Source organism: Kickxella alabastrina (assembly GCF_025024165.1).
Source record: "Kickxella alabastrina strain RSA 675 chromosome Unknown BX661scaffold_10, whole genome shotgun sequence".
NCBI lineage: Eukaryota > Fungi > Kickxellomycota > Kickxellomycetes > Kickxellales > Kickxellaceae > Kickxella > Kickxella alabastrina.
Window position 1 is genome coordinate 288,736 of NW_026251481.1, and position 13,775 is coordinate 302,510.

At 46.8% G+C, this 13,775-nt stretch overlaps 9 protein-coding genes and 1 non-coding gene across 10 annotated transcripts; 5 read left to right on the forward strand and 5 right to left on the reverse strand.

Moving 5' to 3' along the window:
- Positions 1–173: 173 nt before the first annotated feature.
- On the forward strand, positions 174–1,510 carry BX661DRAFT_205192 (uncharacterized protein; the record flags this gene model as incomplete). Its single annotated transcript, XM_051538585.1, has 3 exons — positions 174–614; positions 1,160–1,298; positions 1,371–1,510. Exons 1-3 carry the CDS (start codon positions 255–257, stop codon positions 1,508–1,510), a joined length of 639 nt encoding a protein of 212 aa, XP_051391900.1. The 5' UTR covers positions 174–254.
- Positions 1,511–1,699: 189 nt separating this feature from the next.
- Positions 1,700–1,771, forward strand: BX661DRAFT_t65. The gene has a single exon. It is a non-coding gene; the product is annotated as a tRNA-Glu (tRNA).
- Positions 1,772–2,529: 758 nt separating this feature from the next.
- Positions 2,530–4,691, forward strand: BX661DRAFT_181975 (uncharacterized protein). The gene is made up of 2 exons (XM_051535856.1): positions 2,530–3,890; positions 4,324–4,691. The coding sequence occupies exons 1-2, from the start codon at positions 2,578–2,580 to the stop codon at positions 4,406–4,408; spliced, it is 1,398 nt and encodes a 465-aa protein (XP_051391901.1). The 5' UTR covers positions 2,530–2,577; the 3' UTR covers positions 4,409–4,691.
- BX661DRAFT_181976 (uncharacterized protein) lies at positions 4,673–5,061 on the reverse strand (the record flags this gene model as incomplete). Its single annotated transcript, XM_051535857.1, has 1 exon — positions 4,673–5,061. A coding segment is annotated over exon 1 (182 nt), but the record flags the coding sequence as incomplete, so codon positions are not given.
- Positions 5,062–5,249: 188 nt separating this feature from the next.
- On the forward strand, positions 5,250–7,775 carry BX661DRAFT_181977 (uncharacterized protein). The gene is given in 4 exon segments (XM_051535858.1): positions 5,250–5,707; positions 5,720–5,776; positions 5,789–6,821; positions 6,845–7,775. The coding sequence occupies 4 exon segments, from the start codon at positions 5,631–5,633 to the stop codon at positions 7,631–7,633; spliced, it is 1,956 nt and encodes a 651-aa protein (XP_051391903.1). The 5' UTR covers positions 5,250–5,630; the 3' UTR covers positions 7,634–7,775.
- A 318-nt stretch (positions 7,776–8,093) lies between these two features.
- On the reverse strand, positions 8,094–8,903 carry BX661DRAFT_198174 (uncharacterized protein; the record flags this gene model as incomplete). The annotated part of the gene is made up of 2 exons (XM_051538203.1): positions 8,094–8,594; positions 8,628–8,903. The coding sequence occupies 2 exons, from the start codon at positions 8,901–8,903 to the stop codon at positions 8,094–8,096; spliced, it is 777 nt and encodes a 258-aa protein (XP_051391904.1).
- Positions 8,904–10,190: 1,287 nt separating this feature from the next.
- BX661DRAFT_181978 (uncharacterized protein) lies at positions 10,191–10,931 on the reverse strand. Its single transcript, XM_051535859.1, has one exon. The coding sequence runs from the start codon at positions 10,872–10,874 to the stop codon at positions 10,386–10,388; it is 489 nt and encodes a 162-aa protein (XP_051391905.1). The 5' UTR covers positions 10,875–10,931; the 3' UTR covers positions 10,191–10,385.
- BX661DRAFT_181979 (uncharacterized protein) lies at positions 10,830–11,274 on the forward strand. Its single transcript, XM_051535860.1, has one exon. It carries the CDS (start codon positions 10,882–10,884, stop codon positions 11,044–11,046), a length of 165 nt encoding a protein of 54 aa, XP_051391906.1. The 5' UTR covers positions 10,830–10,881; the 3' UTR covers positions 11,047–11,274.
- Positions 11,275–12,025: 751 nt separating this feature from the next.
- On the reverse strand, positions 12,026–12,777 carry BX661DRAFT_13555 (uncharacterized protein). Its single transcript, XM_051532659.1, has one exon. It carries the CDS (start codon positions 12,683–12,685, stop codon positions 12,197–12,199), a length of 489 nt encoding a protein of 162 aa, XP_051391907.1. The 5' UTR covers positions 12,686–12,777; the 3' UTR covers positions 12,026–12,196.
- BX661DRAFT_13551 (uncharacterized protein) lies at positions 12,742–13,669 on the reverse strand. The gene has a single exon (XM_051532658.1). It carries the CDS (start codon positions 13,470–13,472, stop codon positions 12,870–12,872), a length of 603 nt encoding a protein of 200 aa, XP_051391908.1. The 5' UTR covers positions 13,473–13,669; the 3' UTR covers positions 12,742–12,869.
- Positions 13,670–13,775: the final 106 nt, after the last annotated feature.

Here is a 13,775-nt window from a genome sequence, read left to right on the forward strand (position 1 = left end):
ATATAGTGCTATGTACTTACAACAGTATTGAGCATTATAATACGCACACTTTATAACCATTATTTATAAAAAATAATTATATATTATCTCGGCAAAAGCGACCAGTTCACTTGCTTATTTTATGGAAATTATAACAAAAATTACATCTTTGCATTTTATTTTCTATGCTTCATAAACCATTCACTGTTTGCTGTCTTTTTTTATAATTTATAATTTATCCTGTATTCGGGTATATTTAATTAGATAATAAATAAATGGATTATTCACTCGCACAGCAACTGCCCATCGACATACTGCACCGAGTTACTCAAGAACTGGGCAACTCGGCATTGGAACAAGGTCAAGAACCCATTGATGCCTGGGCACTACTTGGTACATGCAGGTTATGGCGGATGGCTGCGTTGCCGGTTTACAGCCGTTGTATGACTGTGTGCACACCTGGGGACAGAGGCCACAGCTATCGAGTCAGAAGGGGGCTGTCATCTGCCAAAGTAGCGGTATTGGGTTGGCTGCCATTTGTTAGGCAGGTCGTCGCATTTGTTTCGTTGCAGGAGTATTTGACCGGTGGCTTTCAATTGGCACTAGCCAAGTTAGGCAACTCGACATCCAGCATCGTATGTGCGCGCTTATACGTATTAAACTATGCCCAGCAAGCAAGCACAAGGCAAGAGAAGCAGGTTGCGAGCAGAATAGATGTCAGCTCTCTTATCATTGCAATTAGTAACGTCTTCTGCAGCCTTTATAAAATTGACATAACTGCGAGAAACGTCGGGTTGTTTAGCGATTGTCAGGACGGCTCTGCAAGTATTCCAGAGCATGCGCAGCGGGCATACACAATAGTCACGAGCGCTCATTTATGCGGGTGCCACGAATTCCAATTTTTGGGAGTGCCATTCACTGGCCTTGCAAATCTGGTGCTAGAGATTTCCGGAAATAGCGCCGATGTCAGCTTTGCCATAGCACGAGCGCATGCCCCTGTTCTTGAAAATCTAGAAATAAAATATGCCAGAATAAGGGAATGTCTGGGCTTGATACAGGAAAACGGGGGAAATGCCATAACGTACCCAAGGCTTAAGCGCCTATCTCTGCAAGTGTTGGGTGCTTACACTGGCAGTGAGGCGCGCCAGAGGAGTGCACCGCTTGGCGTGCCATTTCCTAGTCTGGAGCATCTCAATTGGGTGACATTTACCCATTTGCCAATGATGTCCTACTGCGCGGCTCGCGGGCAACTTTGCGCAAGTTGGTTCTCGCTGTTGACACATCTGTTGCCGGCTGGATTCTCGCTAAAGAATTTGACGGTATGTGCAGTTCAACATACCTGAGCCATTTTAAAAGGCTGCACTTGATGAAGTTTTACATAATAACCAAAGCAAGCACTGTGACTCGCAGTACACAAGACGTGCACAACAGACTGCTACATGCAGCATTCAAGGCGCCGCAGTTGGCCCAAGTGCGCATTCAGTACCCAAATTTTAGTATAGCCAAGTACACGCCCGCACACATGTCCTGAGCTCGAGTTGAATTTTTTTTAGTTTTTTAGTTTTTTAATTTAGTTTTGTGACTTTGTACTTATGCATAAAAAGCAAGCAGTAAAAAAATCTTATTATTAGAAATAAATAAATTTAGTCAAGGTAATTCAAAAAGTAAACATTCAGAATAAGAAAGGCTAGCTCATAAAACAGCAGTTTTCAGTGGTAAATCCATAATGGTCCAGAGGCTAGGATCTCACGCTTTCACCGTGATGGCCGGGGTTCGATTCCCCGTTATGGAATATTTTTGGGGTTTTTTTTGCAGTTTGCAAGGTCCAATGCTCTTGCCATTTTCTCGCATTTCGGGCGCAACTGGTTTTTCTCTTTGTCTTTTGCGCGTCGATCGCCGCTGTGTCCCGTTTGTGTGCCAATCATTCTGCACTATTATTCTCAGTCGTTGCTGCTGCTGGTGCAGCTGCATTTCCTATTTACACTGAACCTGCCGAGGTTGCGGAAAGCAGAAAAATTAAAAAAGAAAGTGGAATGGCGAGCTTGGTTCTGAAGGTGTTCGCATGATATTGAAACATGCCAGTCAAAATGCTTTTTGCATCCCTCATTTTCTCAATTCTCTACTTTCTATTTTTTCATATTCATTCCCTACTTTATTATTTTGCACTTTGTTTTTATCCGTTCTGCACAACGTCTCGACTTCTGACTTCTGACTGTTTACTGCAAAACCTACAAAAATCTGCGCGCGCACATTCAGACAACAGACCGACAATAGACTTCGAGCTGAGCATCTTGTTTTTTTTATTCCCGCTACTTTATATTTTCTGGTTCGGCCAATTTAAGCTTTCGATTGTGTTTCCCTGCGCTTTCCATTCCCTGCGTTTCCCATTCCTAGAGCTTCCCAGCCTCCCGATTTCCCTTTCAACTCTGCGTTATCTCAATAATATTTTTATTATTTATTATTTTCTGCACCCCCAAAATACCAGTCCATTTTTAAAATAGTTATTGCCACCACCAACATCAACATCAGCATTAACATTAGCATTGATATCAACACCAACACCAACACCAACACTACCACAGCCAGAGCCAGAGCTAGATGACGGTTCTAGGATTTTCCGGGTTTCTGCCCGTGCAGCAGGACAATCGGGCGACCGCAGGAGGACACATAGGGATGCTGCAGCTGCCGCCCACGCCCACATCACCAGTATCAGGAGGGGTGTTCAGCCACAGCAAACAGCGGTCAATACACTTGCACCGGCCATCGGTAGACTCCAAGACAAGCACGCTGGCATGGCTGGCCGAAAAAGTCCAGCAGCAGCAACAAATTGCCCCCGCGGTGCTGTCGAGCACAACAACAGCAGGGCAAAAGCAACGGCTGCGGCTGCCCAAGCGGCGAGGAACGGCTGAGCACGGCAGCTCATCAGCTACAGGAACAGAGAATATAGAGATGGATGCGTCAAGCGCCCTGATATACCCGGCGTTTGGAAGCCTTGACGGGGCGTGCGAGTCTTCGGACCAGCACACGCTCGATATGGGGGGTCGCAGCGAACGGAGCTCATTCAACAGCTTTGCAGAGACGCTGCGAGAGGAGGCATGTCCGTTTATGGGCGAGCCCAGCATGCATGTGCGGGGCAGTCGCAGTATGAGCATGGCCCGCGGGCACATTGCGCTAAGCGCGTCGTCAAGGACCAGTTTGACACACCGACTGAGCCAGAGCATACACCAGGTGGTGGGGCCTCGCAACTCGACCTCGCCGACCCTGCCGATTGCCGCGCGGCCGCGATTCAACTCGACAGCATGGTCGTCGCGAACGCACGTGAATGGTCAGAATCACCAGGGTCATTTGGTGGGCGCGTACGAGGAGAGCAGTGCAGAGTTGACCATCCGGCTGAGCATGGACGCTAGCCAGTCGCGGAGCTACCAGATGCTGCTGAACGGCGACTCTGTTCTGTCCGACCTGTGCGTGCTCGAGGACGAGCACCAGCGCACAGTGTCGGCAATTCAGGCTGGGTTTGGCAGGAAGCTTGTCGGTCTTTATTTTGCGGCCACATGGAGTGCCGATTGCGACGAGTTTACGCCGGTGCTGCAGGGGCTCTCGGCAGCGAATTGGAATGACCTGGTCATTGTGCACATTTCTGCTGATAACCACCCGGCGGACATGGCGCGGTTGATGTCAGGGTCAGGGTGGCTGGGCGTGCCGTGGAGTGACCGCAAGTTGAGACAGGATCTGATCGAGCGTATGAACGTCTCGATATCAGAGCTACCAAAGCTCGTTGTTATTGATGGGATGACTCACCACGTCATTTCGCTGTCGGCCAAGCATGATGTCGAGAGGCGGCCTCTGACGTGTGTGCGCGAGTGGAAGAAGAGTCGCGTTGGATTGACATGGTGGAACAAATCCAAGCCATGGTAAGCTAAACAAAATGATATGCAACTGAAACTTCAATTTCAATTGCAACTGCCCTGTTCCCTCCATTTCATTGCTTTCTTTCTCTTTATATTTTCTGTCTGTCTATACGTACATTCCCTTGTTCACAGTTTTTTGTCAGGCCATTCGCAACATCATCACAAGTCGCTGAATTACGTACTCTTCTTTTTCTGTGTACATTTTCCCACCACCTTTCGCTTGCTGGGTGTATGATTGAGTAGAAATTGGACGCAGATCAGTCAAGCGGTTCATATTTCTTCTTCTATCCGGCCATTTTTTACTGGCACACTCTACGCGATGTCTTTCGTTTATTACCCTTCAATATTTTAAAACATGCTTGTGTGCAGTCCAAGTTTGTACAATAAATTAACATATTTTAAGCTTTATCATATATCTCCCCCTTGCTTATTTTAGGATTTCCAAAGGACTGGCCGTGTTAGTGCTCTGGTATATGGTAGTGTTCTTTTACTCTTCTGTGAGTTCCAATATCCAGCGGTAACATTTAACCCTGGTCTAAAAAAAGTAAAGCGTCATTAGGGTTATCAGCGTCATCCCACTTTATCAAAGCACTTTTGCAGAGGTGTGAGATAATGAAGAAATGTTGGCGTTTTAACTGTACGTGCGAATTCCGGCTGGCTCCGACAACTGCATTACAAAAATACTTGCCATTTTCTTATACTCTCCACTTATTATGAACAACACGCAATATATAGGAACCAGGCAAAATTTTCTCTCTTTTTTCCTTTGTAATTAACAATGAAAACAAAATTATTAGAGAAAAATATTAACAAGGCAGAAATTGAATAAAAACAGGTTACGCAAAATTATTTGACCGCGGAGTTTTGTTTTGTTTGTTTTTAAAATTTTGGCTCCGATAGACAATAGAGAATAGGCATTAAAAACAAAAAATCCGGCACCGGCATGGTTTAGACCGAAAGCATGGCTTGATGGGACCGGCCAAATAATGTATTTTAGAAACTTCATAGCATGGTGTCCAGTGACTCTGAACGTGAGAAGTGAGGGACTGAAGGGAGTAGGGGGATTTATTGCTAGTGTTGTTTTATTTGGTGCTTTCATTTGGGGACTTATTTAATTTACAGCTGATGTAATAATAGAAGAAACGCAAAAAATAGAAAGTAACAGTGTCATATTGAACAAAGACGAGGAATAAATGAAAAGTGTCGAAAACAATTATTTTCGCCCACATGAAAATGTAAGTATTTTTAAACAGTGGAGCAGGTGGTAACACATTCTGATGAGCAGGGGGTACCCCCTCGTCGTCAATCCTAAAGGCCACCCGTCCTGAGCTGGGGGAAGAGAAAAAGTTTTGCCTGTTTCCACTCCACTCCGCCCCAATACTTTTTGCTACTTGGTTTCGTATATAAATTTATTACTCCTTTTCTTTTCTTCCACTTGCCTTGATTAAAAACAATTTTATTTATTTATTTTAGCTATCCTTGAAAATAATTTTTTCTTCACGTTTTCTATTCAGTATTCTGTTTACATTATTCTAATCACTGCACATACGCGTTTGGGTTGTCCTTATTTCTTTTGTTTTATTTCTCACGCCTCATATTTTCACCCTTGTTGTTCGCCTTGAACACACTATTCCCAGTTTGTTCCAAATAAATCTAGCTCAAATTCACTCATTCGCGTTGCATTTCTTGCCAACCTCACTCATACTCACTCACATCCACACACACACCATATTCACAGCAGCCATGCAAAACAGGACGCCCATTTCCGAAACTCAACAGCCCATACAGAGCCGGCTTGACCGCGTAGATTCGGTGAAGCGGTCGGCATCCAGAACACAGCAGCCGGGCTACATGCAAGCGAACAAGGTAGCGATGCAAGCGGGGACGATGTCCAAATACAGACGGCCCGATTCGGCAGCCAGCACCACTGGCTCAGGATTCCAGATGCCCCTTTTGGCCACAGGCGAGCGCGCTGCTAGCCGGACAATGGTCGCTGCGCGTCCGCGGAGGATCCCCAGTGGGACCTCAGTTGTGGCTGAGCAGGCGGCTGGCAGCTCTGCGGATAATGCGAGTGCTGATTCGCGCACGCTGAGAAGATATCGGTCGGATACACAGGCGAGGTCTCGGTCGCCAACTCGCGTTGCGAGCGCGGTTTCTAATGAGCAGCAGCCCCAGTCACATCAGCAGCAGCAGCCTGTGAGGATTTTTGGTGCAAGCAGAACTACCACGGCTGTGCCACATATAGGAATCAGCGGGCGGCAGCACTCGGAGCCCGTTATGGTTCAAAAAATGCGCGCATCGCCGAGAATAGGCTCCGCAGTGCCATCCGCAATGGTTCCTCCCAGCCCGCAGCCCATGCAGCCATCGAGCATCCGCACTCCATCTAGGGCCAGCAGCATAGCTGAGAGGCCGCTTAGGGCGCCGTCCGCAGCCTCAATGAACACAAAGACCGCGCTGACAGGAAGTAGCAGCAGCGTGTCGAGGCCCGTGCGGCCGGCCACCGCGGTGCCGGTGAGGTCCACGTCGCACCGGCCATCGTCGCCACCGTCGTCCATGGCAGCCGGAGGCAGCGATGATCGGTTGAACTCCTCGCGTATTCCGCGGCTGGTCAGCCACAGCGAGTACACAAAGGTTGTGGAGTCACGGCGCCAGATGATGGAGCAATACCGCGAAAAGGATGCGCAGCTCAAGGTCGAGCAGTGTATGAACAACGAGCTCCTGTCAGAGTTCAAGAATGTGGCGGAAGCGTTTGAGCTGGCCACCACTGCGCTTGAAAAGGAGAAAGCCGAGAATGTTGAGATTGTTCAGAGAGCCACTGAAGTTGAGGTCCAGTATGCGAAGGAGCGGGCTATTAACCGCGAGTTGCAGAAGAAGCTGGGCGCCATGGAGGTTTTACTCAGGGAGCAGCAACATGCGCGCAAGCCCGCGCTAAATGTCAGCAGCAACAAGGGTCGAAGCTGGGTAACGCTGATTGGCGGCAGTATCCTGGGCGCATCCAGGCGCAGGTTGCCGAGATGCATGCTGCTTTTATGCTGGAGCGTCCAGACTCTGCGATCGACGAGACCACGCGTAATGAGCTGGCAGTGCTGGAGAAGTACATTGAGCGTGGTAACAAGAACGGCGTGGATACAGTTGCCCGCCAGTTTGTACAGCAGCAGCAGAAGCAGTTTTCTGTTCAGGACCTTGATTTTGGCAGCGCCCAGTCGTCTGCCACTGCAGGAGCGCCGTCTCCTGGGTGGGATATGCGCGTGCCGCAGCGGCGCAGGGTGGTGGATGAGGAGCGCGAAGACCGTCGCCGCAGTACCATTCTCTTTGCTGGACTTGTCCAGCCGAGCAGCGGGTCGTACAGTGCAGTGGCCAACAACCACCATGGCCTTTTAAACGCAGATTCGACTGTCGGCGATGAGCACAAGTGCGAGCGGTGCGCGCAGCTTACTGACACGCTGATGCTGCTCGAGCGCGACAACGATTACTACCGCGAGGCCAATTCGAAGCTGCGCGACAATATCACTGACGCCGTTTCTAAGCACAACGCGATTGTGCGGGTCTTTGAGCGCGAGAGGCAGAGGAGGCGCGAATTGAAATCACAGGCGCTGCTTGATGCTATTCAGGTAGCCACTAATGAGCGTGATGCTATTGAGGCTCGCCAGCGGGCCAGTCTCGAGGCTACGGCTGAGAACTGCGATCTTTCTCGGCATTTCGACCGTTCTATGCGTATCGCGTCTCCTACCACTCAGGCCTTTTGACCTTAAATTGTATTAAGCTTTCTTTTCTAACCAGTCTTCTTTTTCCAATATTGATCAATTGCACAAAGTTAACGACCATGTTACCAATAATAAAGGCGGCGGTCTGGTTATCATTAGCGCAATATTTTATCCAATATCTCAGCTTCATAGTTTTTGTTTATACAATATTATTATGAAATAATGAAGAAAAGGTCAAGTAAAAATGAAAATAAAAATGAAAATAAAAATAAAAATTTTGTGGCTCGCTGTATCAAATGGCTTAGCTCTGCTAGTTGCCAACTTTGGCCAAATTATACAAATTTACAAATGCACAGCCTCTGAGGCGCAGGAGCTTGCCAGAAATCACATCAATGTCGGCTGTATTTTGTTTATAGCAATGGTCCAACTCCTCAACCCGCTGCTCCAATTGCCGGTTACGCTGCTTGTCTGCGTCCAGTTTCCAGATAACTTTGTCCCGATGCTACTTCCTCTCGCCCACAGGCTCGGCATTGAGTTTACTCGCAACGCGAGTCATATCCTCGAGCTTTTCGCCAAGCCTGGGTACCTCACTGTGCATGGCAGCGTCCTGCTCGCCCGCTCGCGCAAGCTCGGAGTTAAGCTCATCGCGCCTTTTGTTTAAAAAGGCAAGCTGCTGGGTCGCCAAATCGGCCCACTCAGTGATCGCCGCCTTGACCATTTCGAAACTCGAAATGAACTCCTCCTTCTGGTGCAGCTGGGCAGTCAAGCGCGCAATCTCGGTTTCGGCCTGGGAATGCGACAGGGCAAACTCTGCCTGGAAAGCATCAACCTTGATGCTTAAAGCCGTATTCTTGTCCTCCATCCCAGCACAAGTGGTCTGAGCAATGTAGCAGCCGGCCTCGTACAGGACCTTTTCAGGCCGCAATTGGGAAAGCGTATGTGTAGCTTTGGTGAGGTTGGTCTCGACCACAAGGCGGGCTGCAGTTTCGTTAGCGAGAGCTGCCTACAGCCCGGAAAATGCGCGGTTGGAGTTGACGGTGTCGGACTCGAACTCGGTCTCAGAATTCGCATAATCGTTGTTGGTGGTGCTGGTGCCAGAATTGGAGTCGAGCTTGAATGCGGCGCAGTAGAAGAGATGAAGCACGTTTATTTTGCGCGGCATGGTGGCGGTGGTGGCAGAAGTTGCGGAGGTAGAGGTAGTTACAGCAGTAGTAGTGGCAGCGGCAGAGGTAGTGACAATATGACTATCGACAACGGGCAGCCGCAGGATAGAGCGCGCCTTATGGACAGCGGCCTTCAGATGAAAATTCATGCTTATAATAATTATAATTAAAAGTGAAAAATAAACAATAAACGATAACCAAAAAACAAAATAAACGAGCGAATAAGGTAACTATTTAATACGCAAATAAAACAAAAACTTGAAAGAATGTGTAAAAGTGAGAGTTTGTTATTAAATTAAAAATTTAAATTATTGACAACGATGAAAGAGAAGTGTTTTTTTGAAGAAAAAGAATACAAGAAACGCAAAGATGAAGGCAATATAATCCAAGCGCTATTTATTATTTTCCCGCCCGTCTTTCGTTTTGTGCTGTGTTGTTATCCAACAAGTATATGCTCCTTTTTTGTTTCCAATAATTTAAAAAAGTGGTTTTGCTTCGCATTTTTTGCGCCCGGTTTAGCAGAGGTGCATCGGGGGAACTTGTTACATGTGTATTTCATCTTTTGCACGAGGGCCGATCTTTCCAGGGCGCATAATTCTGTTACGATTGGCAGTATCCAAAAATACGACATCGATGTTTGGAATAAGAAAGTTCCATATGATGCAGAAAAATCCAGATATGCCATATGGATCTGCAACTACTCTGCTGCTTTTTTTCTAGAGTACAACTGCCAGCCATATATGACAAACATGGAAGATAGTCATATTCAATTTAAATCTCAAATAATTATATTTTTCAATAAAGCAACTTGGATTTTCCACATTCTCGGCTAGATTCCTCCAGGCAGGGTTTAGTAACAACAGTGTGTTTCAATAGCTTTGGCGGTGTTGGTGCGTGGGGAAAGGGTATTATTTACCACTTATCAGACTTTTTGTCGTCCTTTGTCGTGGAATTTGGGAATTCAAAATAAAACTAGCTAAAAGTGAATATGGTCTATATACCACGCAATAAGTAAAACTTGATTCCATTAATTGAGAAACAAATATCCTAGTTGTGAGCGTCTTGCAAAAAAAAACCCAGAGTAATTCGGCGAGGTCCTTGTAGCGCGTTTCCTAAACAGGAGCCAAAAACCACTCGCATTTCACCCGCAAGACACAATGCGTGTTTGCATTTAAAATCATTGACCAGTAACCGCAAAACATGCAAATGTATTTATTCGAAACTTAAGCCACTAGTCACGCGTGGACCAGTTGTATATTAACTTACTGCTGATCTTCACAAAAAGTGCACATGTCGGATATATGTCGATAATGATGCTCATGATGGCTTTAAAGTAAAATAAATAGTCTGCGCTGCATGTGCCTCCCACAAATATGAAATGGCAGCGCCTGCCTTCTGTCTTCTGCCTTTTGCCATCTTCATCCCTCTATCTTTCCTTTTTTATTTTATTATCAACTTTTCTCATACAATTCTTATTCACTTGTGCACCACCCCTCATCGCCCCTTGGACTCTACTAAAACCCACCGAACCATTTCCGTAGTTTTTGCTTGTCTTTTCTCAAAGGTCATTTTCATCCCATCAAGTTAGCGTTTTCTGTTTGTTTACTTTTACGCGATTTCATTGAATTTCTTTATCTTTTTATTATTGTTTTCACTTTATTTACCTTGAAAACGGTAACCAAACTGGTCTCCACGATCGGCAAGGCATGTATTCTGCTCAGCCTTGCCCCGGCCTTCATAATCATCTGTGGTGTTAACTGGGCTCTCACGCCCACGGCTGAAGCCAAGTCCAATGTTGCCGCCAACCCCGCTCTCAAGCAGAACAAAACCACCAACGCTTCTAGCGCCTCACACACTACTAGGACAAATGCGAAGACTGGGCTTATTAAGACAAAGCCTGCGCAGGCACCTGTTGCAACCAAGCAAGCGCTCACCAAAGCTGAGACCGCACATGCTTCCCAGCCCAGCGAGGCGATGGTCGAGAGCGAAACCCTGCGTTGCAAGTTGGCTGTTTTTGAGTCCAAGCTAACTGAAAAAGACGTCAGCATTGCCAACCTCAAGGTCAAGCTGGGACACGCAGAGAAAGATAACGCCACACTGCAAATCAAGCTGGGTAGCATTGAAAGTATGCTGCGTGTCCAACGCCAGAACGTCAAGACACTGGATGCCAATGTCCGCAAGGCCGAAAGCAAGCTGAAGGAGGCTTGCACAGACTTTGAAAAACAGCGGCAAATTATTGTCGAGCTGCACAAGGTTGAGCTGAGCCGTGCTGTGCAAGACAAGGCGTCCTAGCACCGCAAGCCGGTGTTCTGCAGCGGCAGCCTATATGTCCAACGTCAAAATGTCAAAACCCTGTATGACCAAGTCTGCAAAGTTGAGAGTGAGCTGAATGTGGCTCGTGCAGATGCAGAAGCCAAGCAAATGCTTACTATCAAGCTGTGCAACAAGGTCAAGACCGTACAAGCGAGAGCCAAGGCTCAGCAGCCAGCGGGAAATGCGCCGCGCGCTGGATACTTTGAGACAATCCGTACCTTGCTGGCCAAGGTGGTTGGTATTTCTCACGCAAACAAGCCTGATACTGTCGAGCCAAGTGCCCCTTTTTTGGCCCTAAAGGAAATAGCCGACTCACTCGACGAGATAATCCACCGTGGTCGCCAGGCTCAGACCAACCATATCTAAGGTGAGCTGGATGCTCACTTCGAGGCACACACTTGGCCATCCATCCATCCATCAAGTAACGTCATTGACAGTGAGCTAAAATAATGGCCACAGTTAGCATACCACAGCCAACGTGGATCTGGGCCGATGGAATCAGCCTAATGTCACATTTAGTTTCTCACTTTTTCCATTTCATTCTTTCATTCTTTCACTCATTTTTTGTTTAATGCCATTATACTTTAATTTTTAGCTTATAACATGCGAAATATTGTCGACAGATTATGCATTTCCATTTGCTAGCAATTGATTACACACCAATTTGTTAAGCATTCATGTCAATTATCCATGTCTTGCACTTGGCCGGTATTAAGCGATACATGCTCAATAGCTGCTTCAGGCTAAAAACCAAAAAAAATTATAGTATGCCTTTTTTGTTTGGACTTTATTATCTTTAGTGTTGATGTTGGTATGTTTGCCAGCATAATATAGATTTGTCCAAAAGTATCTGTTGCATAATTGCATAATTATACTTTGTAAAAAGATATATTCAAATGAATAACATGCTACAAAAGTGTTCTGAGAATTTTCCCGCCCAATGTCTTTGGGATAGCCTGAATTTCCTTGCACTCAATATTAAATGATACGCGAGACTAAACCCAGTTGTTAATGTCTTTAAGAGACGCAACGCCTGGCACCAGTACAACAAGCAGCATCACGCGTGCTTCGCCCTTTGGTCCGGTACCAACAGCGGCACAGTCCTTGACCGCAGGGTGCTCTGAAGCTATCATCTCGACCTCTGTCGGCAAAATGGACCCTGCTCAGTATGCACAATATCGACCATCCGGTCGCAAATAGACACAGTTCCATTAGCTATTACCCGAGAATAATCGCCTGTGCGATAGAAATAATTAATAAATGGCGACTTAGTGCCTTGACCAAGGTATCTGACCATGGCCTGAGGTCCCAAGATGCAGGGCTCTCCGTAACAATCGGTCTCGTTCTCATCCTCGTCAACAACCATTGCAAAAGTGTCAGGATACAGAGATAAATGCGTGCTCGGTGCTGGTTCCTTCCACTTACAACTGGCTACTATGAAACTGGTTTCAGTTGCGCCATACCCATTAAACACAGTCGCCCTGCTAAAGTATGTCATGAATTTCTTCAGTCTAATGGGTAGAATAGAGGTTCTGGCACACCCTATTGTCCTGACAGATTCAGTAATAAACTTGCATTCAGGGTTAGAAGAAATCGTCAGCGTACCATCCTCAAACATGCTTGAGCCATCAACAAGGCCTTGGGTAATCCAAGGAGTAACATACAATCTGTCAACCTCAAACTTGTCAATAGCAGCGAGATACGATGCGGGGTTAAACTCAGAGCTGCACCAGGCGTAGCCCCGAAATCAATGGGTGATACAAGAGCACGCTCAGCCCAAAAGTATGTCAAGGTGGCAGCGATCACAGCAGGTAGCGAGGATGTTCTTTGGATGAAGTGTATATGCCTGTAGAATGCTGCGCCATGTAGACATCAAATTGCAACTGTGTGGTGACAATGTTGCAGCAAGTCAGCATTATGTCCTTGGAGTTTCCAGTTGCCCCTGAGGAATACGATATCAGCGCCACCTTACGTGCCAGCTCTTGCTCGGACATTAAAGGAATCAGCGGCTCCACACACAAGCCCTTATGCTCGCCAATAAGATCAGCAAGCGAGGTGTATCCCGAGATGTTTCCTTGAGTGATGAAAATGCGAGATTCGTTGATTGACACGCCGGCCAAATTGCAGGCAGATAACAAAGTGGGAAGAAGCTCGATAGTCACAAATGCTGCGCTGGCATTGAGGCATTCGAGACGGTTGCTCAGTGATTGCGCGTCTAAACTCGGTTCTATGGGCGCAAATGTGCCGTCAGCCATCAGCGTGCCGTAGTGAATGGCACTCATTCCGATATCCGCAGGCGAAAACATCATGGCGACACCGTCAATGTCAACATCGGGGCTCTGGTGCTTGCTCTGCTCATTAATAAATCCCCTGTGCTTCAGGCCATGTGCAATAGCCGTTGACATCTGCTTGATATCAGCAAAATTGTAGGGCTTGCCGGTGCTGCCATCGATGAGTAGTGGGTAATCCTCGCCGTTTAGCCTGTCAAGTCTCGCTTGGGCCAATCCGAAGAAGATACACTATCTTGTACCGGTATTGCGACAGAAGGAAACGGCGAATGGACTGGCATTGCTGAAAAATATATAATTTATTCAAGGTATGAGATTAATGGAAGTAAAGTAAAAATTAAAAGGTAGGGCACACATCTCACATTATATAGCAAGGAACAATACATATCTCTCTGCTGTTTTGTATAGCAGCCCTATTTG

Coding starts and splice junctions, on each gene's coding strand:
- BX661DRAFT_181975 (XM_051535856.1), top strand. CDS start 2,578: ATGACGGTTCTAGGATTTTCCGGGTTTCTGCCCGTGCAGCAGGACAAT. Junction 3,891..4,323: donor TGGAACAAATCCAAGCCATG/GTAAGCTAAACA, acceptor TGCTTATTTTAG/GATTTCCAAAGGACTGGCCG.
- BX661DRAFT_181977 (XM_051535858.1), top strand. CDS start 5,631: ATGCAAAACAGGACGCCCATTTCCGAAACTCAACAGCCCATACAGAGC.
- BX661DRAFT_181978 (XM_051535859.1), bottom strand. CDS start 10,874: ATGCTACCCAGCTTGATTTGCAGTGTGGCGTTATCTTTCTCTGCGTGT.
- BX661DRAFT_181979 (XM_051535860.1), top strand. CDS start 10,882: ATGCTGCGTGTCCAACGCCAGAACGTCAAGACACTGGATGCCAATGTC.
- BX661DRAFT_13555 (XM_051532659.1), bottom strand. CDS start 12,685: ATGTTTGAGGATGGTACGCTGACGATTTCTTCTAACCCTGAATGCAAG.
- BX661DRAFT_13551 (XM_051532658.1), bottom strand. CDS start 13,472: ATGTCAACGGCTATTGCACATGGCCTGAAGCACAGGGGATTTATTAAT.